General features: G+C 44.9%; 1 protein-coding gene across 1 annotated transcript in view; it reads left to right on the top strand.

The window, feature by feature from the left end:
* The window catches only part of LOC146389516 (uncharacterized), a 79,948-nt gene extending 73,687 nt beyond the window's left edge, over nucleotides 1-6,261 (top strand). Inside the window, exons 9-10 of the mRNA XM_084910501.1 lie at nucleotides 5,350-5,693; nucleotides 5,798-6,261. Of these exons, the coding sequence (XP_084766627.1) occupies nucleotides 5,350-5,693; nucleotides 5,798-5,887 (434 nt within the window). The 3' untranslated portion in view covers nucleotides 5,888-6,261. The remainder of the gene's footprint in view (nucleotides 1-5,349; nucleotides 5,694-5,797) is intronic.
* The last annotated feature ends 12,147 nt before the right edge of the window (nucleotides 6,262-18,408 follow it).

The following is an 18,408-nucleotide window of genomic DNA, read 5'->3' as shown; positions in this document are numbered from 1 at the left end:
TGGGGCACCCTTTCCTGCAACAATCGTGCGCTTGCTTAGACTACGGCCGCCAAGAGATAACCCTGTTTGATGAAAAGATACCATGCTTTGGCTTGTGCCCTCAACCCCAGGTGCTTGTTGTTAAATGTGGCACGCACTACGGTTTTGGAACCAGGCTGCAAGTATGTGGTCCCCGGGTTTTCCAGCTTCCATTGTGCCGCTCATAGAGACATGATGCTAAGCCCCACAAAGGGCTTTGTGGAGAAGCACCAAGTGCTGGTGGCTCACGCAGTTGTGCAACCTCGTAAACCCTCTAGCATCCCAATCAGAGTCTTAAACCCTGGGGCTTCAGCTGTTACCTTAAAGCGGGGTGCCGTGGCAGGGGTTCTTCAGCCGGTGCAGGTCCTGGAGGGGTCGGGGAGTCACCCACCAAGGGTCTTGGCAGCCCTCGAGCTTAATGGTACTCCCCCTGCTTCTGTGCCAAGCCATTTGCAGGCCCTTTATGCTGAGAGCAGCCCTGGTTTGACTCACATTGCCTGCTGCGAACTGGCAGGCCTGCTGAGGTCCTATGGTGATGTCTTCTCCACTGGCCCAAATGACCTTGGTCGCACTGGTGTTGTCCAGCATGACATCCTGACCACGCCAGAGCCACCAGTTAAGCACCCGCCGCGCAGGATGGCAGGGGACAAACAAATAGCGGCCGACCAGCAAGTACAGCAGAGCCTGGAGGCTGGGCTAGCTCAACCTAGCAATAGCGGCTGGGCTGCTCCAATTGTGATGGTGAAGAAGAAAGACCAGAGTCCCAGACTATGTGTGGACTATAGACTACTAAATGAATGAACCCTTAAAGACGCTTATCCCCTGCCACGCATCCAGGACACCCTTGACACGCTTTCCACTGCCAAGTACTTCAGTACACTAGACCTGACATCAGGGTACTGGCAGGTAGAGATGACCCCCAGAGCCTGAAAAGCAGCTGCATTTTGTACCCGTAAGGGATTGTTCGAGTGGAATGTGATGCCGTTTGGACTGTGCAATGCACCGGCCACATTCCAAAGGCTTATGGATAGAGTCCTGGCTGGGCTGCAGTGGGAGACGTGCTTAGTGTACCTAGATGACATCATTGTCCTGGGTCAGGATAGCACCCAGATGCTGGAGCGGCTCGAGCAAGTGTTCATCAGATTGCGTGGAGCCAACCTAAAACTGAAGCCATCTAAATGCTGCCTGTTTCGGGAGCAGGTGGCCTGTCTGGGCCATATCATCTCTGCTGGAGGTATTTCCACAGATCCCCAGAAAGTTCAGCAGGTGACGGACTGGCCTACACCGCGGACCATCACAGAAGTGCGTCAGTTTGTTGGCTTAGCCTCATACTACCGCCGATTCGTGGAGGACTTTGCCACAATAGCCAAACCCCTCCACGAACTCACTAAGAAGTATGCCCGTTTTAACTGGACTGCTGAGTGCGAGGAAGCATTCCAGGAATTAAAAAAACGGCTTACAGCAGCCCCTGTCCTGGGTTACCCACTGGACCAGGGTCACTTGTTACTTGACACTGATGCCAGCGATTGTGGGATCGGAGCAATTCTCTCCCAAGTGCAAGGGGGCGAAGAGCGGGTCTTGGCTTATGGGAGCAGGCGGCTGTCAGCTACCAAACAAAACTATTGTACGACCAGGCGAGAGCTTCTGGCGGTTGTGGCGTTCACTTCCCACTTCAGACAGTACCTGCTGGGTAGGCCGTTCACTGTCCGGACTGACCATAGCAGCCTCCGCTGGCTGACCAGGCTAAGGGAGCCCGAGGGCCAGCTGTCCCGCTGGTTGGAGAAGCTGGCAGAGTATAACTTCCAGGTGCTGCACCGACCTGGGAAAAACCACCAGAATGCGGATGCACTTTCCAGGAGACCCTGCCGCGCTTCATGCCCGTGCACACTTCCAGAGCCCACCATCAACAGCGGCCGGTTCGAGCATAAAGGTGTGCAGTGTAACTTAGAGGACTGTTGTACCAGCATAACCCCCCCAGGGCAGCCCCCAGTGGGGGTAGTGGGGCCTGATGGTAACAATGGGAAAAGCCGGGTAGCAGGACCAGAGTGTGCACCCGTAGCAGCAGTGGACTGTTGTTCCGGTAGTAGCCACGACACCCGCCCAAATATCCACCGGGTGGATGAGTCACATCACACTAGCTTGTTCAGTGGGTGGACCCCAGAACAGCTCTTGGCTAGCCAGAAGAACGACGTGGATATAGGCCCAGTTTGGGAATGGAAGGAAAAGGGGGGAGGTCGGCCAGTCTGGGCTGATGTAGCAGCATGCAGCCCCGCAACCAAAGCCTACTGGGCGCAGTGGAAAAGACTGTACCTAAAAGATGGAGTACTGGTGAGGAAATTCCACTGTACAGAAAGTAATGTGTTTTTCCCCCAAATCCTTCTGCCTCACACCTATCGTTACTCCGTAATGCAGCAGATGCACGATGGCCCAGTGGGCGGCCACTTTGGGGCAGAAAGGACCCTGGCACGCCTGAAGAATAGGTACTACTGGTACAACATGAAAGATGATGTGACCCTGTGATACCGCACTTGCACCAGTTGTGCTGAAAGGGCGCGGCCCCTAAAAACCCCCCAGGCAGCGATGGGCACGGTACGTGTTGGCGCCCCCATGGAGAGGATTGCAGTCGATCTGATGGGACTGTTGAACGAAACAGAGAGGCATAACCGGTTCATATTGGTGGTACAAGACTATTTCAGCAAGTGGGTGGAGGCTTATCCAGTCCCCGATGGACAAGCACCCACGGTGGCAGAAAAGGTTGTTGCGGAGTGGGTGTGTAGATATGGAGCCCCACAGTCTCTGCATAGTGACCAGGGCACCAACTTTGAGTCAGCTGTGTTCCAGGGGATGTGCGAACTGTTCGGAATCAAAAAGACGCGCACCACGCCGTTTCATCCACAGTCCGATGGCCAGGTAGAGCGTTTTAATGCTACCCTTCAGAAGGCCTTAGCCACCACCGCAGAGCGCTGCCACTGGGACTGGGATATAATGATCCCATATGCTGTCATGGCTTATCGGGCAACTAAACACAGCTCCACAGGACTGACCCCAAACATGATGCTTCTGGGGCGAGAGATAACCGAGCCTATTGACCTGGTTGCGGGTCTGCCAGCCGACGACACCCCCAACTGCACTGCACCACAGTATGTGGTGCAACTCAGGGAAAGGCTGGAGCTTTCCCACCAACTGGCACGGGAGGCTCTCGGGAAATCTGTTGAGCGTGCTAAGAAACAGTACGATAAGAATGTCTGCCAAGTTCAGCATCAAGTCGGCACTGCAGTGTGGCATCTGATCAAAGGGACCAAGAGAGTGCGGCACAAGGTTCGCAAGTTTTTGCCTTCCTATGAGGGCCCCTACTTCGTAGTGGGCCTGCTGGATGATTTGGTCTACTGCATTAAAAAGGGGCCCCGAGCAAAGGCTAAAGTGGTTCATCACGACAGACTCAAGCCTTATCACTCAAGAACGCCGCTGGACAACAGCTGGGTCTTCCAAGACTCCGACCAGGCAGCACCTATCGAGGTGCCTCCTCCAGCGCTCGACAAAAGCGATTCTGACATTGATTTCGGTCCCTTCGACTTGTGGGAGGCCCCATCCGGGGCAGATCAACCAGATACTGGTGCTTCCCTGAGAACTGGCTCTCCGCCACCCGCTCTAGGAGACGGTAGCGGGTTGCCAGCCAGCCCTGTTCAGCCTTACGTGGATGAGGCTGAAGGACCAGGACATCACCCTTCCTTCAGGTCCACACCCTGTTCCAGACCACAGCGTGTGCAGCGGGCGCCGGACATGTTTGATGACTGGGTCAGTCACTAGGCTAGTATGTCCAAACTGAGTCGGGGTGTAGGCGGATCGCTGCCCTGCTCAGTCGTTCGAACATAAAAAAATAAAAAATAAAAAAATTGTTCATGTTACATATGTTAAGTGATATGACTGTTGTAGATTGAGTTGTTACAGGGGGCTATTCTTACGTGTACTGTTGGGCTTGTTTGTCTTTCTGTTTGCTGGTAATATGGCTGTCGACGGGCTGCAAGTTATTGTTTGAACTGTTTATACTAATGAAGTAAAGCTGGATATAGGGGCAAATGGTGTAAGAGAGGGGCAAACGTTCAGCTGTAGTGCCTTAATGTCATAGCGCATCTTGGATAATATGGGCATCACCTCTGAACGCTCATGGGATCGATGTAAATGCTGTTGTGTGTGTGTTTTTTTTCTTTCTTTGTGAATACTGTATATGTGAAGGACGGGATATGGACATTGACTTGCACCCTCCTCAAAGTGAACCCTGTACATTCTATGTTTTTTTTGTATGCAAGATATGGACAGTTGTCTACTTCAAGATTGTTCCCTCCTAAGGATCGCCATTTATGGACTGGGGGCATGACTGCTGTCCCGCATAGAATGCTGTATGTTTCCTTGTTAATGGGGGGTTCATGTGCTGGAATGATGTTAAGGGTTTAATTATCATCCAGAGTGGGGGTAGTGTTACAGGCATGGCCCTTTAAGGGTGAAGCCTGATGGGAAATGTATTCGGGATGTGTGTAGCGGGACTGCCTGGTGTGGGTGTGTAGAGAGAGAGAGCGGAGAAGGGGAAAAGTAACGGTTAGCTACAGAAGAGATGGAAAGAAAATAAATAAAAGGAATATAATAACTCCCTCGACAGCCAGAGTTGTGTCGGCGATGCTCGCTGTGAGTGAACTGTTTCAGCCCACTGTACGCGGTGTTCGTGCCTTGGAGAAGAAATAAAGTTCGGTGAAGCAGTTTCCTACGCCTCCTTCAATCTTTTTGCTAGCGGAGTTGACCTGTATAGTAAGCTGTTGCCGGCTACGAGCCAGTTACGGAACCTTCAAGTAACTGCCAGAGGTTTCCTTACTACGGTTCGGGGCCGCGGATCTGGCGCGGCAACATCCATCAATAGAATTGATTTGACTTTGATTTGTGTAACAAAGTGATTTCCACGTCTCCTTCATGATGTGACAGTGTCAGAGCTGAATGCACTTGTAGAGTATCATGTTTTTATGGCTCACATTTAAAGTGTTCCAGCTCTAATGTACAGCTGTCATATTAGAAATAGAAGAAGCTCTGATTTTAGTGCTCAAAGAAATCTATGAAGTTATGAATTCACACATGAACAGTTTTCTGCAGCGTTCCTCTCGGCCTTATTTGCAGCTCCACTCTTGTTTTTGCTCTAATAATTATTTCTCTCCATGAGCTGTTTCTCTGCCTGAAGGAGGCGCCACTCCATCGCTTCATTTAGTGCAGAACAAGAGTCACATGATGCTGCTCTGTGAACACCAATCACACTTTGTACAGCTCATGTTGTGTTTGTTGTCCTCTCAGTCTGTCAGGTGGAGGTAGAGGAGGGGGCGGAGTCTGTCCAGCTGCCCTTCAAAACCACACAAAACCTGCCAGTTGATGCTAAAGTGCTGTGGGAACGTTTTGAACCTAAACCATTAATAAAAGTCCACGTGTATAGAAACCTCTCTGACCAGCCCGAAGAACAGCACCAGGTTTACAGAGACCGAACAAAGATGAATGAAGACCTGCTGAAAACTGGAGACCTCAGTCTGACCCTGAAACACCCCACAGAGAGAGACAGTGGGAGATATGGATGTGCAGCCTGGAGCAGAGAAATCCGAAGATACAAAACCGTACTGCTCAAAGTCAAAGGTTTGTTTATCTCTGTGTTTTTCTGTGTTTTTCTGTGTGTGTGTGTGTGTGTGTGTGTGTGTGTGTGTGTGTGTGTGTGTGTGTGTGTCTGTCTGACTGTCTTGTGTCTCCTCTGCAGGGGGTTCAGGTCCAGGATCAAACAGGGGACATCAGGAACAGAAGCAGCTCCATTGATCCGACTCCTCTGATGGCTGATCAATCAGTTTGATCTGTGTGTTCTTTGATTATTGATCAGTGATGTCAGAGTGGAGTCAGTGGGATGTTGTTGTTGTGTGTTTGAGACTTTTAGTGTCCATGAAGGTCTCTGCTGCCGTAGATCCTCTGAACAGTGACAGAGGTCTCACTCTGGAGGAAACTCTCAGCACTTTCCAGCAGCTCCTCCATCATGGAGGACGTTCCCTCACTGTAACAGGTGGAGGAGAGAGGAGAGGAAGCACAGGTGGATCCTCTGAGGAAGAGGAGCGTTCCTACAAACCACATGATCACATGACCAGAGGACAAGCATGTGTAGAAACACATTAAAGTCAGCCTGTAAACACGTTTGTGTAAATTCTAGTCGTGTTTTTCTGTTAAAGTCAAATAAAAGCAGAGAAAGCAGAACAAATGCTGAAGCTGTCTGTGTGAAATAAAGGAGTTAAAGTACACACACACACACACACACACACACAGCAGCTGTCTGAGCTGCAGTCTGTATTGTGTCTGTAATATCTTCACATGTTTCTAATATTACAGTTTTATCTTCAGGTGTAAAATCAGCTGCTCTGCTGTCTTATCCCCTGATCCTGTGTGATTGATTAGATCCTGCAAACGCCACAAATTTCATTTCAGCTTTTATTTGAAAGCCAGCGAGTAAAAGGATCAGCGATAGTTTTCGGAGCGATGCCAAAGCTTGGGTTCCTCTCCTACAGCAGCTTTTCTTTCTTTTCTCTCCCTGTGAAATACAGCAGCTGGACCTTTAGCTGCAACACACTGTGAGACAAACTGCACACAAACAGTTTGTGTGTTTGCTGATGTTTGTTGAGCTGATAGAAACGCTGCATTTGAAATTAGCTGACACTTCAAAAACGTTCCTCCCTTTATGCTCGCTCCTCTTCAGCAGGGCTAGCTAGATGCTAAAGTAGCGCTAACACAACTTACAGACACCTGCAGTCGTTCAGCTGTTGTCCCAAAAACATATCAAATAAAAACATGGCCCACTTTAAGCCCTGACTGTGACTCACAGTTTGACTCTTTGGTCTCTTTTTATGTGATTAATAAATGAACAGGATTTCCTTTCATGTGTTTCTGTTCAGGCTCAAATCGCTTTGATGTTTGCTCGCACTGATGAAATAATAATATCAGAGTAAATTGTTAAATGTTGTCATTGTTGTACTTAAATTTGTAAACCATGCTTTAAACTGCATGGTTAGATATTTGTCTGTTCCTCCCCTACACATTTATGATGTGGTAGTTGGATTCTGCTCATCGAGTGCTGATTTGAAGCAGCTCTCAAGCTTTTCGTAGAGGACACACAAACTCATGCAGGAAAAGATGGTTGGATAGATGTGTGACCGCGATGCACAAACACTTCACATTACACACACATCCTACAGTGATGATCACACCCCTGCTAAAATTGGCTACATTATTCTACGATCCACCTCAATTAGAATAGGTCCAAGAACAGTCTCACTCAAGTTCACTTCTGCCAGCTTACGAGCTTGCAACCTGTTAAGGACACTAACAGAAAATGCTTCAGGGTGGGATTTCGACATCTCATCCTCCTCTAGCACACAGCTGGGTTTATCCACCAGTTCAGGAACAGGGAACACCTTGTCCCCAATAATATCATTTCCCATTATAAATTCAACACCCTGAATAGGAAATTAGTTTCGCACCGCAATATTGAAGAAACCAGAGGCTAGCTTCAATTGTACATGATGTAATGATGCTGGTACATGGGCCATTCCAATCCCTTGCACTACTGTACTTGCATACAGGATGACTCATTGCTGACTGGTAAAATGTCAGCCAGCAAAAATGAATGTGAGCCCCGTGTCTCTCAGTATTTTTACTGGCTTCTCATCCCCAGGAATCCCATGTTAAGGAGACAAAACCATCAAAAATGAAGGGTTTAAAACACTTATTGGGTTCACTCGTGGTCACATGAGGGGAAGAGTTCAGTAATTTGACCAGCCAACCCATTTAGCTTGTTTTGGTTGCTGGGGCACCTGCTTACATTTAAAGGCCAAACAGTCAGAAACTATTGTTACGTTCTTTGTCTAGGCGTGTATTGAACACAAGAAATTGGCCCACTCCCACTCCACCAAAACAAGAACACAAACAGTAGTATCTTTTAAAGTGCTAAGCAGCCATTTATTTGCTTCAGCAGTAAGCAGTGCCAAAAATAACAAACAAAACTCCCTAATGGTCCCTACGCTTTCCTACACAAATGAAAACCAAACAAAAAACAATTCACTTACCTAACTTCCTAAATGAAAAACAGGAGAAAACTCAAACAAAAATGGCTTCTCACGCCTACTAGGCTGCTGCAGTGAAGAATATATACAAGGTGAACAAAATACACAATTGCTACTTTACAAATCTATTTACAGCTATTTACAAAATTAAGATGCTAACGCCACACACACACACACACACGGGTAAAGACACTCTATGAAACAACGACTCAAAAACACATGCTATTTGTTGGATGGTGGAGGCTAGTAGAGAGGGGGCCAGGTGGCTGTCATCTGGTAGTTAAGTACTGGAGGTGATCAACCAATTATCCAATCCCAGGACAGGAAGAGACTCCACCCAGCTACTCAGAAGGCACGCCCAGATGTCCACCTCCTAAGAGAGAAAGGGGAAAGACCCACAGCCATCCTCTGGTGGGAGGAGTCACACATAAACAAACACTGACAACATTGGATCATAACACTATATGTGACAGTAAAACCATTGTTTATCAGACTTAGAACCCGGAGAACCGGGTTGAGAAGTTGAGAGTGGGGCTTTATCTCTTTCCCCATTTGGTCATGAGAGGATGATTCCAATTTACCCACAAAAATTTTGTGTCAAAGCAAATTCTGACAGGATAGCTGCCTCTTGCAAAGTGGTAACTTTTTGCTCATCCAGGTACAACACTGTATGCTCGGGAACAGTTTTCAAATTCCTCCAACAATACTATTTCACAAAGTGTGTTAAAGTTTAACTTAGCTTTCCTGGCACCACCTGTCAGAAAGTATCCCTTTCCCCCTTGCAAACTCAAGAAATGTCTGTGCAGTAGATTTCCTCAAGGTTCTGAAATGCTGCCTGTATTCCTCATGCACCAAGTCATAGGCCCTGAGTTGACATTGTCATACACAAGACTGTCCTCAATAGTGAGAGCTGCACATACTTCCTGTCCTTTACCAACTATTTGCACTGAGGAAAAAGGGACCAAACCTCCTTGCCCCAGTGCAGGGCAACAGTAACGCCCTCATGTCTCCTGGAATGGTGGAACCAGGGCAATATCTTTGCCTGCGTCAAATGTTGGAGGTGTAGGCGCAGGGGGAGGTCAATCTGAACGATTACTAACATTATCTTCATCCTTCACCGAAGGGGAGCAGAAGGCTCAGGAGATAGTTTATTAGGTTGCAACTCCAGCTGACGCATCCTAACAGCTGTCTCAACTTCCAGTTGCCGACACTTGAGCTAGAACTCCAGTTCCCTCTCTTTGGCTTCCTGCTCAAGATGGGCTAAACGTCCTTTAAGAGGCACCAACACTGGGATTAGTGGATTCAATAGAGAATGGCTCAAACCATGGAAAAGAGGCTGGTGGTTTCTCCCCCTGGAAAATTTCCAGACACTCCCACACACCAAGACAACCTCACTATGAACACATTAAGAAAGTTCATGGATGTGGTGGCTCCACAAATTCAATGACTTAATACAAAGTACTTTGCATTGTGTTGTTGTGAATTTCTGATGAACCTCTTCGTTGGTTTGAACTTCGTGTTTCTGCATTCAGAGTCCTGCGCTTTGGTCCTGCATCCACCCTGATTATGTATTTCTCTTTGATTCTACTTCCTCTCACCGGTTTCTCACTGTCTCCATGGAAAGAGCACTGAAACACCTGAAAGACATCTGTGTAAACAAGGACATAAATGGAAGACTGTGGACTGGGTGAGTGGGACCGATCTCAGTACTCACAGTTCATAAATACATTCAGCTGCTGAACAGGGAAACATTCAAACATGGGCGATATCTGTGTTTGATGAAGCAAATGAAAGTGTTGCTTCAAGGACAGAGAGCTGATAAAGCTCTGAGGTCAGCAATGGAAATGATGAGATTTGGTTAGACTGACAGATGAAGCTTCATATTCATTTACCTCCATGTGAAGCTTAGAAGAGAATAACCGTTATCCAGCTGAGCTGCTGTTTATCAACCATTTCATGTTGTTTGTAGCACAGAGTTGCCCCGGTGGATATGAGGAAGAGTCAGAGTGCTGTGTGGCTGTGATGTGACAGCATCAGGTCACTAGTTTAAATATTCTTACTGTAATTTTGATTCATGAAGCAGCACAAACTCAAATATTTGGCTTGTTGCACAAACTCTTTGTCCGTGTGTGAGAGCTGCTGTTCCTCTGAGGATTCACTGATTTGACCTTCAGCACAAGTCACTGCTGCATGAGCTGATCTGTTTATAATGAGCTGAGCTCCCAGCTGTTCATGTTCGCTCATATATTTACTGTGGAGCCCGTCATCACTGTTGATGATGTCACATCCTGTGTTGAAGGCTCTGAATGCTCTGAGCCACAGTCAGATGGTAGCGGTGCTGATGGACGTTCGCACAGAGTTTAGGATGAGTACGTGATTTTTAGAACATTAGCTGGTGGTGACACACACTGTGTGTAAATGTGTGTGTGTGAAAGGACACACAGCAGCTGTGTGTTTTGCACAGGTTATAGATGGCTGCCACACTTTTGAAGGCAAATGTAAGTTATGACACGATGTTCAGAGCCAAGTCCAAATAAAGTGAAACAAAGTAACAGTGCTGCATATGGACTGCACTGGACTCTGATCAACAACATGACAGGAGTACCAGGACCACACCTGCTCACTCCCTCATGCTCTCACTGTGTGCTGGATGGAGACAGTGAGCAGTGTTGTGCGTCAGACTTTATTGTGGAAGATAAGATGTGAGCTCACAGCTGTGCATGGAGAGCACAGAGTGAGGTTTTGCATACATCAGGATTTCCAGTGAAATGATGAAGCTGGTTTGAATGTGTGTAAATGAGTCTAAGCAGCAAACAGAGATCAGTGAGTGAATCTGCTGACACACAGAATCCAGAGCAGCAGCATCATGGAGAGGATCCTGCTGTGTGTCTGCTGCTTCTCAGGTAAGTCCAGCTGTTTGTCATCTACAACAGCATTTATTACTCAGATCAGTCTTAGTCCCTGATAGGCCCAGAGTCTCAGATAGACTCAGAGTGTCTCTACAAACTGACCCAGTCAAACGTTTTCCCTTTCAGGCTGGTTTGTCTGCACATGCTGTCCCCATCAGTACCACTATGTTGATGATGCAAAGACTTGGACTGAAGCTCAGAGCTACTGCAAACAGACTCACACAGACCTGGCCTCCATCGAGAACACTGAAGAAATGAAGCAGCTGAACAGCACAGTTTCACCTGCTGCTCACAGCTCTGAGCTCTGGATCGGTCTGTACAGTCAGATCAGCTGGAGGTGGTCAGATGGGCTCACAGGGAGTGGAGCTGACTACAGGAACTGGGACACTTCTGAATATGAACCAGATTTTTACTCTGGGGTTCAGTTCTGTGTGTCCTCTTTAAAAGGAAAATGGTGGGATTATCAGTGCAGTAAGAAGCTCCAGTTTATTTGCTACAGAGGTAGAAAAAAACCCTACATTTGATTTTAAACTTTTAAACTTTAAACTTTGATTTCAGTGCACCATTACAAAGAAAAAATTCCATTCCAAAAAGTGGATTATGTTCAACTAGACGTAACGTTTTCAGTGGGAGAAATGTTTCATCATCATCATCATCATCATCATCATCATCATCATCATCATCATCATCAGCTGACTGCGGGTTTCCCAAACCTTATAAACACCTTTGCACAATGGAAAAACTAACCCAATGCATAAACAATGGGCTGTGAGGTCAGTTTACGATCATTAATATGCAAATTGTCATGACCATTGACCAGCAATCAAAGACCATTTCATTCGGTTTCGTTCTAGTTTCAGTCATTGCATAAAAGTACTTTTTAAAAGGTTAAGGAAACCTGCAGTCAGCTGAAACTGAAGAAGGCTTTTGGGTGTTGATGAACCGTTTCTCTCACTGAAAACGTCCAGATGAATACAATTAACTTATTGGATTTCCTTATCTCGATGATTGAGCATGCAACAAGACAAAAAGTTTCTACATTTTAACTTTCAGGATCACGGATGAACCCTGAGTTTGATTTGGTGGATAAAGAAATGAGTTGGTCCGATGCTCAGAGGTACTGCAGGGAGAACTTCTTGGACCTGGCCACTGTCAAGAACGACGGAGAGAACCAACAAGTCCATGAAAAGGCTCAGAGTAAAAGGGTGTGGATTGGCCTGCACAGAGAGCCACACATTTACTGGTCTGACGGCACAAAGTACTCATTCTCAAACTGGGCCAGTGGGATGAACCCGTTTAGGGGTATGAGTACAATCTGTGCAGCTCTGACTCGTTCAGGAGAATGGAAGACTTTGTCCTGTGAAACAAGATTACCATTTGTCTGCTACAGCCTCCCTACACCTGGTGAGCTTTCACTGTCTTTCTTTTAAGGATCACAAGCAATTTTACACACAGTGTTGTGCAAAAGTCTTGAGCCACCTGTAATTTCTGCATTTTCTGGAGAGAAATGGGAAACAGCTGCAGAGACTTACTAAATTTTCCAAAACGGAAATATAGTTTATATAAGGTAAACCCTCAGAGAGTTCAAGATCAACGTATTTTATGCTTGAGTGATTTGCAGGTCAGAATTAGGTGGCTTAACAAACCAAACAAAAAAAGACTTTTGCATGGTGATGTATATTTAAGATAACTAATAGTAGATGAAAGACACTTAAAGCATATGTTACAGGTCTTCTATGGATCCTGTTTTTAAACAGAAAAGCAGAGACAGGAGACATGAGTTGCATTCGGTCTGCAGGCCTTTCCTTGTCTGTGCTACAGGAGCATTGCCACGGCTTATCACACCCATAGCTCTCTCCCCCTTGTGGCTATGCCACGAAATTACATCTTCACAACTTTAAGTGAAAAGTGCACGTCCGTGTATGTCCTGTCGGGTAAGAAAGCCGACACTCACTGATTCTGATGCGTCGGGTCCTCACTTTGTGTTTACGTCTTCATGCAGAATCCGTGTACCTGCTCTCATTTACGTTTTTAGCAATGTGGTGGTTGTCAAAATTTTGTGAGGTTTAACCTGAGATTCTAGCATTTCGGGCAAAATTAATGAATATTTAAAAATCGATTCAGGATTTTAATGAATCAATATCGCGTTATTAAAGCTAGAATCGATTTGTATCGGAAAATCGATAATTAAAAGCCACCTCTAGTCAGTATAACCCAAGGTGAAAATGTCCAAATTGTGCCCAATTAGCCATTTTCCTTTCCTGGTGTCATGTGACCTGTTAATGTTACAGGGCCATGGTGCAAATGGGGAGCAGGTGTGTTGAATTTGGTGTTATCGCTCTCATACTCTGTCATACTGGTCACTGGAACTCTAACATGGCACATTATGGCAAAAAATTCTCTGAGGGTCTGAAAAAAAGAATTGTTACTCTACATAAAGATGGCCTAGGCTGAAAGAATATTGCCAACACTTTGAAACTGAGCTGCAGCACAGTGGTCAACACCATACAACAGTTTAACAGGACAGGTTCCACTCAGAACAAACCTTGCCACGGTCGACCAAAGAAGTTGAGTGCAATTGCTCAGTGTCATATCCAGAGTTTGTCTTTTGAAAATAGATGTATGAATGCGTGGGGGGTCAGCCTCTTGGTGCTCAGACCATACGCCACACACTGCATCACTTGGCTGTTATCCCAGAAAGAAGCTTCTTGTGAAGATAATGCAAAAGAAAGCCCACAAACAGTTTGCTGCAAACAAGCAGACTAAGGACATGGATTAGCTGTGGTCTGATAAGATCAAGATAAACTTATTTGGTTCAGATGGTGTCAAGAATGTGTGGCAGCAACCAGGTGAGGAAAGAGATAAGTGTGTCTTACCTACAGTCAAACATGGTGGTGGGAGTGCTGGTGGCACCGGGGAGCTACAGTTAATCGAGGTAACCACGAATGCCAATATGTAGTGTGACATACCGAAGAAGCTGAAGCAGATCATGATCCCCTCCCTTCAGAAACTGGGCCACAGGGCAGTATTCCAAATGATAACAACCCCAAACACACCTCCAAAAGTTAGTGTGGGACAAAGACCATGTTTGTGTGAGACAATGTTAAGGATGAGAGGAAGCTTAAAAACACTTCTACACAAACAAAGTCAGACACACTGCAATTGATTTTAATAAAGTTTTTAAGAATGCATTCTAAAAAGGAGCTCGTCTTTTTGTCAGCCTCGTTTTGTGCGAGAGACTTGTTCATTTCTCTAAACTAGATCAAATTAAAATGTGGGACATTGTCTGGACCTGTGTGATATGGAGAATGAGGGCTAAACATGCTCTGCAGTCCCACCCAGAGCATTCACTGGTCCCTGCAATCACAGCAGTAGCAGTGATGGTTTAAATGATGGTGGCTTCATTTAGCTTCTGTTTCTGTGTCTGCAGTAAAGAGGCAGGTAGTGAAGATCACAGTACATGTGGAGGACTCTCCTGTGGATCTGAATGACTCTGCTGTGAAAGCAGAACTGCTGACAAGGGCAAGTTCCCACAGTCCACCTTTACACTCACACCGTTTATATGTATATGAATTTCCTGATTTTGAATGAAAAGAACAAACATTGTGGCTGCTGTCTGACAGGTGAAGGAGCAGCTGAAGAAGAAAGGAGTGAGTAGAGTCAGTGTGAGGTGGAGAGTGCAGCCTGATGGGAAGCTCTTGGCTGGAGATGGAAGAAGAAAGAAGACTCTGAGAGAAAAAGAAAAATGTTTCAGAAGCTTTTCTGCTTGAATCATGTGACAGCCAATTAAACTTTATTATCCGCACGTCATTCTCCCAGCTGTGTCTGAGCACAGATGTGGGCGAACATCTGTTTTTAGGCTCTTCTGTCACAGTGTTTGTGGGCGTGGCCTCTTCTTTGGCTTTCATAGAGATAAATGCAGACGTGTTTGTGAGCTACAGGTTTCTGCTGACACATGTTCACTTTTGGAAATCAGAGAGACAAACATGCTCTCCAACAGCTGGTCACCCCAGTCACCGTGGAAACAAGCACAGGAAATACAGCAGGCTGAAACTGTCATGGTCCTGGCTCTTTGAGTTTCTGGACTTTGTGTTTATTATTAAATGTTTTCTATGTGATTATTAGTTTGCTGATTGTTTCTATTTCATCTTCGTGTTATTCCTCAGTGTTTCAGTCTGGAGTGTTTATTTCCAGTTACTGTTGATGTTGCTTTATTTTATTCCTTCACTGTTTCCTGTCTCATCCTCCTGTGATAAGTTCTTTCATGCGTCTATGCTGTCATGTACTTATGGTTCTCCCTTCCTGTTTTATTTTTTTGTCATTGTTTTAAATCACATGACAGAAACCAGCGACGGCCAAATAAAGCTTCATGAAGTATTGAAGCTCATATTTAAAAAAGGGTTTGTTACTCAAAGCTTTCCAACACAGTCCTCTTTTGTGGCATCCAGTGGACAAAATGCAAAGAGCAGCTTGAATCTACAAATTAAAATGAATGCTTCATTATGATTGCCTACTCTGCAGAGCTAAGTTGGCAGCTTCTATTCAATATCATGTTACAGTTCTGATATTGGGCTACTGTTTGTTTTCTGATTAATAAATAATTATGATGAATGAACCATACTTGTTCAAACATGTGCCCTTGTGTAGTCTCACTTTGCTTTTGATTTCCTGACATTTATAAACATACCAGATACATGCATTATGTATAATAATATACAACACACTCTTAAAATAGGTTGGAAATGTATTTGTGCTGCGAGATCCATCCTTCCAAGTAGTTACATAACTAATCAATGGACAGATACATTTATATTTAATATAACTTACTTACAGTGTATTTTTTTTATTTATTTTTGACCTGGGTATAGAATTGCTAAAAAAAAAAAAAAAAAAAGTCATATAAAAACGTAACACACATAAGGTGTTTGTCCACCGCAGATTCTTCAGCATCCTTCTCATTCTCAGAAGCCTTAGGAGCTCCTGTGCATTCACACACTGTCCCAGTAGCTCACGAACATATATGCAGGGGTCCTACACTGACAATACCAGACTTTGTGAGTTTACCACACTGAAGATAGCTCCCAATAACTTTGTAACTTTGTGCCTCCAGATGCGACAGAGCTATTCAGACTGATGGATTGCCTAAAACTAGAAGATCCTCATCTATTCCCCTATTACATTTAATTAATTTAATTATAATATTCACATGTGTATGATTAACTGGAGCACCAGGGCTTAAAGCCAATCAGGTCAAAGCCAATATAATCACAACAAAGCTCCTTTTCCATGCATCTCGTTAGGGGAGCAAAGAGTAACATCTGTTTACTGTTTAAGATCACACAAGACTGTTTGTCTTGGGCAAATTTTTGGGATGTGTGTTTAATGTATCCACTGAATCAGCCATACAGCGATAACGTCCCAGTCAGCGGCAACATTGAACTGTGTACACTAGACCCCCTCTATGAGTACAGAAACCACCAACATATGTTGAGCTTAGATTTCTGCGATTCCAAAATTGTAAGTGTACGTGAGTATCGTGGTATACATGGTATGTATGTCTCTGTGCCTGTTCTTCTGTGTGTGAGCATGCTTGTACATATTTATTATTATCTCTATGGATGATATGTGTATATATGTGCTGTTGATATCCACACTGCTAGCTACAGCGCAGCAAGAGAAAAACATGAAAAAGGATATCATGGCTGCAAACTTGTCTGATAACAAAGAAAGTAGAGAAGCACGTCACCAGCAATGGCTCACTGGCAGAAGAGCTAAATCACTTCTTTGCCAAGTTTGAGGAAGAGAGACCCCAGCCCGATACCCTGATTCAACCTGACAGCACTGTGAAACCACTCACTGATGTTGTGCCAGGTTTGATCCTCGAGGCATGTGCTGATCTTCAACACATCCCACCCTGTCTGAAGTTTGCATTGATCATCTCTGTGCCCAATAAATCCACCTCTGATACCTGATTGACTATAGACTGGTCGCACATATGCCTGGTGCCATGGTGTCTTTTGAGGAGTTAATATTAAAAGTCCTGAGAACATGTCCTAGACTCTTCACACTACTGCCACAGTGAAGTAAGCTTAGCAGTGCCTGCACTACCTCAGGTCAAAACTCCCGGTGTCCTTCTACCACTCCTTCATAAAGAGACTGGCATCATCTTTCATTAATGTTCCTCATCCACAGAGAAAAACAAATGAAAATGCATCATAAACAGGGCATAACCCCCCCCCCCAAAAAAAAGGCTGACCCCAAACTGCAGACAAACACTACCTCAGCAAGGTCATGAAAATCACCCATGACTCTTCAAATCTAGGCCATCACCTGTTCCTGAGGGGAACAGGTGAGGACTCTGAAGACGAGAACCAGCAGATTCAACATCAGTTTCTTCCCACAGGCAATAATGACGCAGAACACAAACCACTAAGAACAATTGTTCAAGAATTCCAAAACCAAAGGGCAACTACTTCACTGAGTCATTTCAGTTTTAAAATATGCATATAGTGGAGATTTTTTTAGACTTCTATTAGTTTGAGTATTCATGAAAGCATAGATCCTTTTATTAACCTCTACTTATTTTTAAATATTGCTTATATGTGATGGAAATTTTCAAATGCAATGACAAAAAAGTCTTTGAATATGAACTTGATTACTACCATGCCGTGTTTAGGACCACGACCACTGAAGGCCACGCCCCTCTGGTCATGTGATCATGTGGTTTGTAGGAATGCTCCTCTTCCTCAGAGGATCCACCTGTGCTTCCTCTCCTCTCTCCTCCACCTGTTACAGTGGCTGTGTCCCAATTCAGGGTCTGCACGCTTGAAGTACGCGCACTACGCGTACTACGTACGGTGCGTACTATAAGTACGAGAAGTGCGGAAGTGAGAGGCTTGTGAAATGGGACGGTATACGCTTCGTCGCGCTGTTCAGGTTGCCTAGCAACCATGATACTAACCGCGAGACACGTTACATACAGCATTGTTTGACAGAAATGAAGGAGAAAAATGTTTTGTTGGTCATTCATTTTTGTCATGACATCACTTTGATTAGTTGAGTATCTGAGGCTGAGACCACAGGACTGTAAAACATGATTGTTGGGCTTCATCTCTGTGCTGAACAGTCATTTAAGATTAGTTAGTAAATAACAATTAGTTAATGTTGTTCATGAGACTAAAGTCATCTCACTGTGGTAATGTAAATATAATATGGCCAATATTATAGTATTGTCAGATTATTATGATATATATATATATATATATATATATATATATATATATATATATATATATATATATATATATATATATATATATATATATATATATATATATATATATATATATATATATATATAT

The sequence above is a fragment of the Perissodus microlepis genome, chromosome 3 (assembly GCF_051167445.1).
Source record: "Perissodus microlepis isolate ML-2025 ecotype Zambia chromosome 3, ASM5116744v1, whole genome shotgun sequence".
Taxonomy (NCBI): domain Eukaryota; kingdom Metazoa; phylum Chordata; class Actinopteri; order Cichliformes; family Cichlidae; genus Perissodus; species Perissodus microlepis.
The sequence above is the reverse complement of the archived record's forward strand: the minus strand, read 5'-3'. Positions and strand labels throughout refer to the sequence as shown.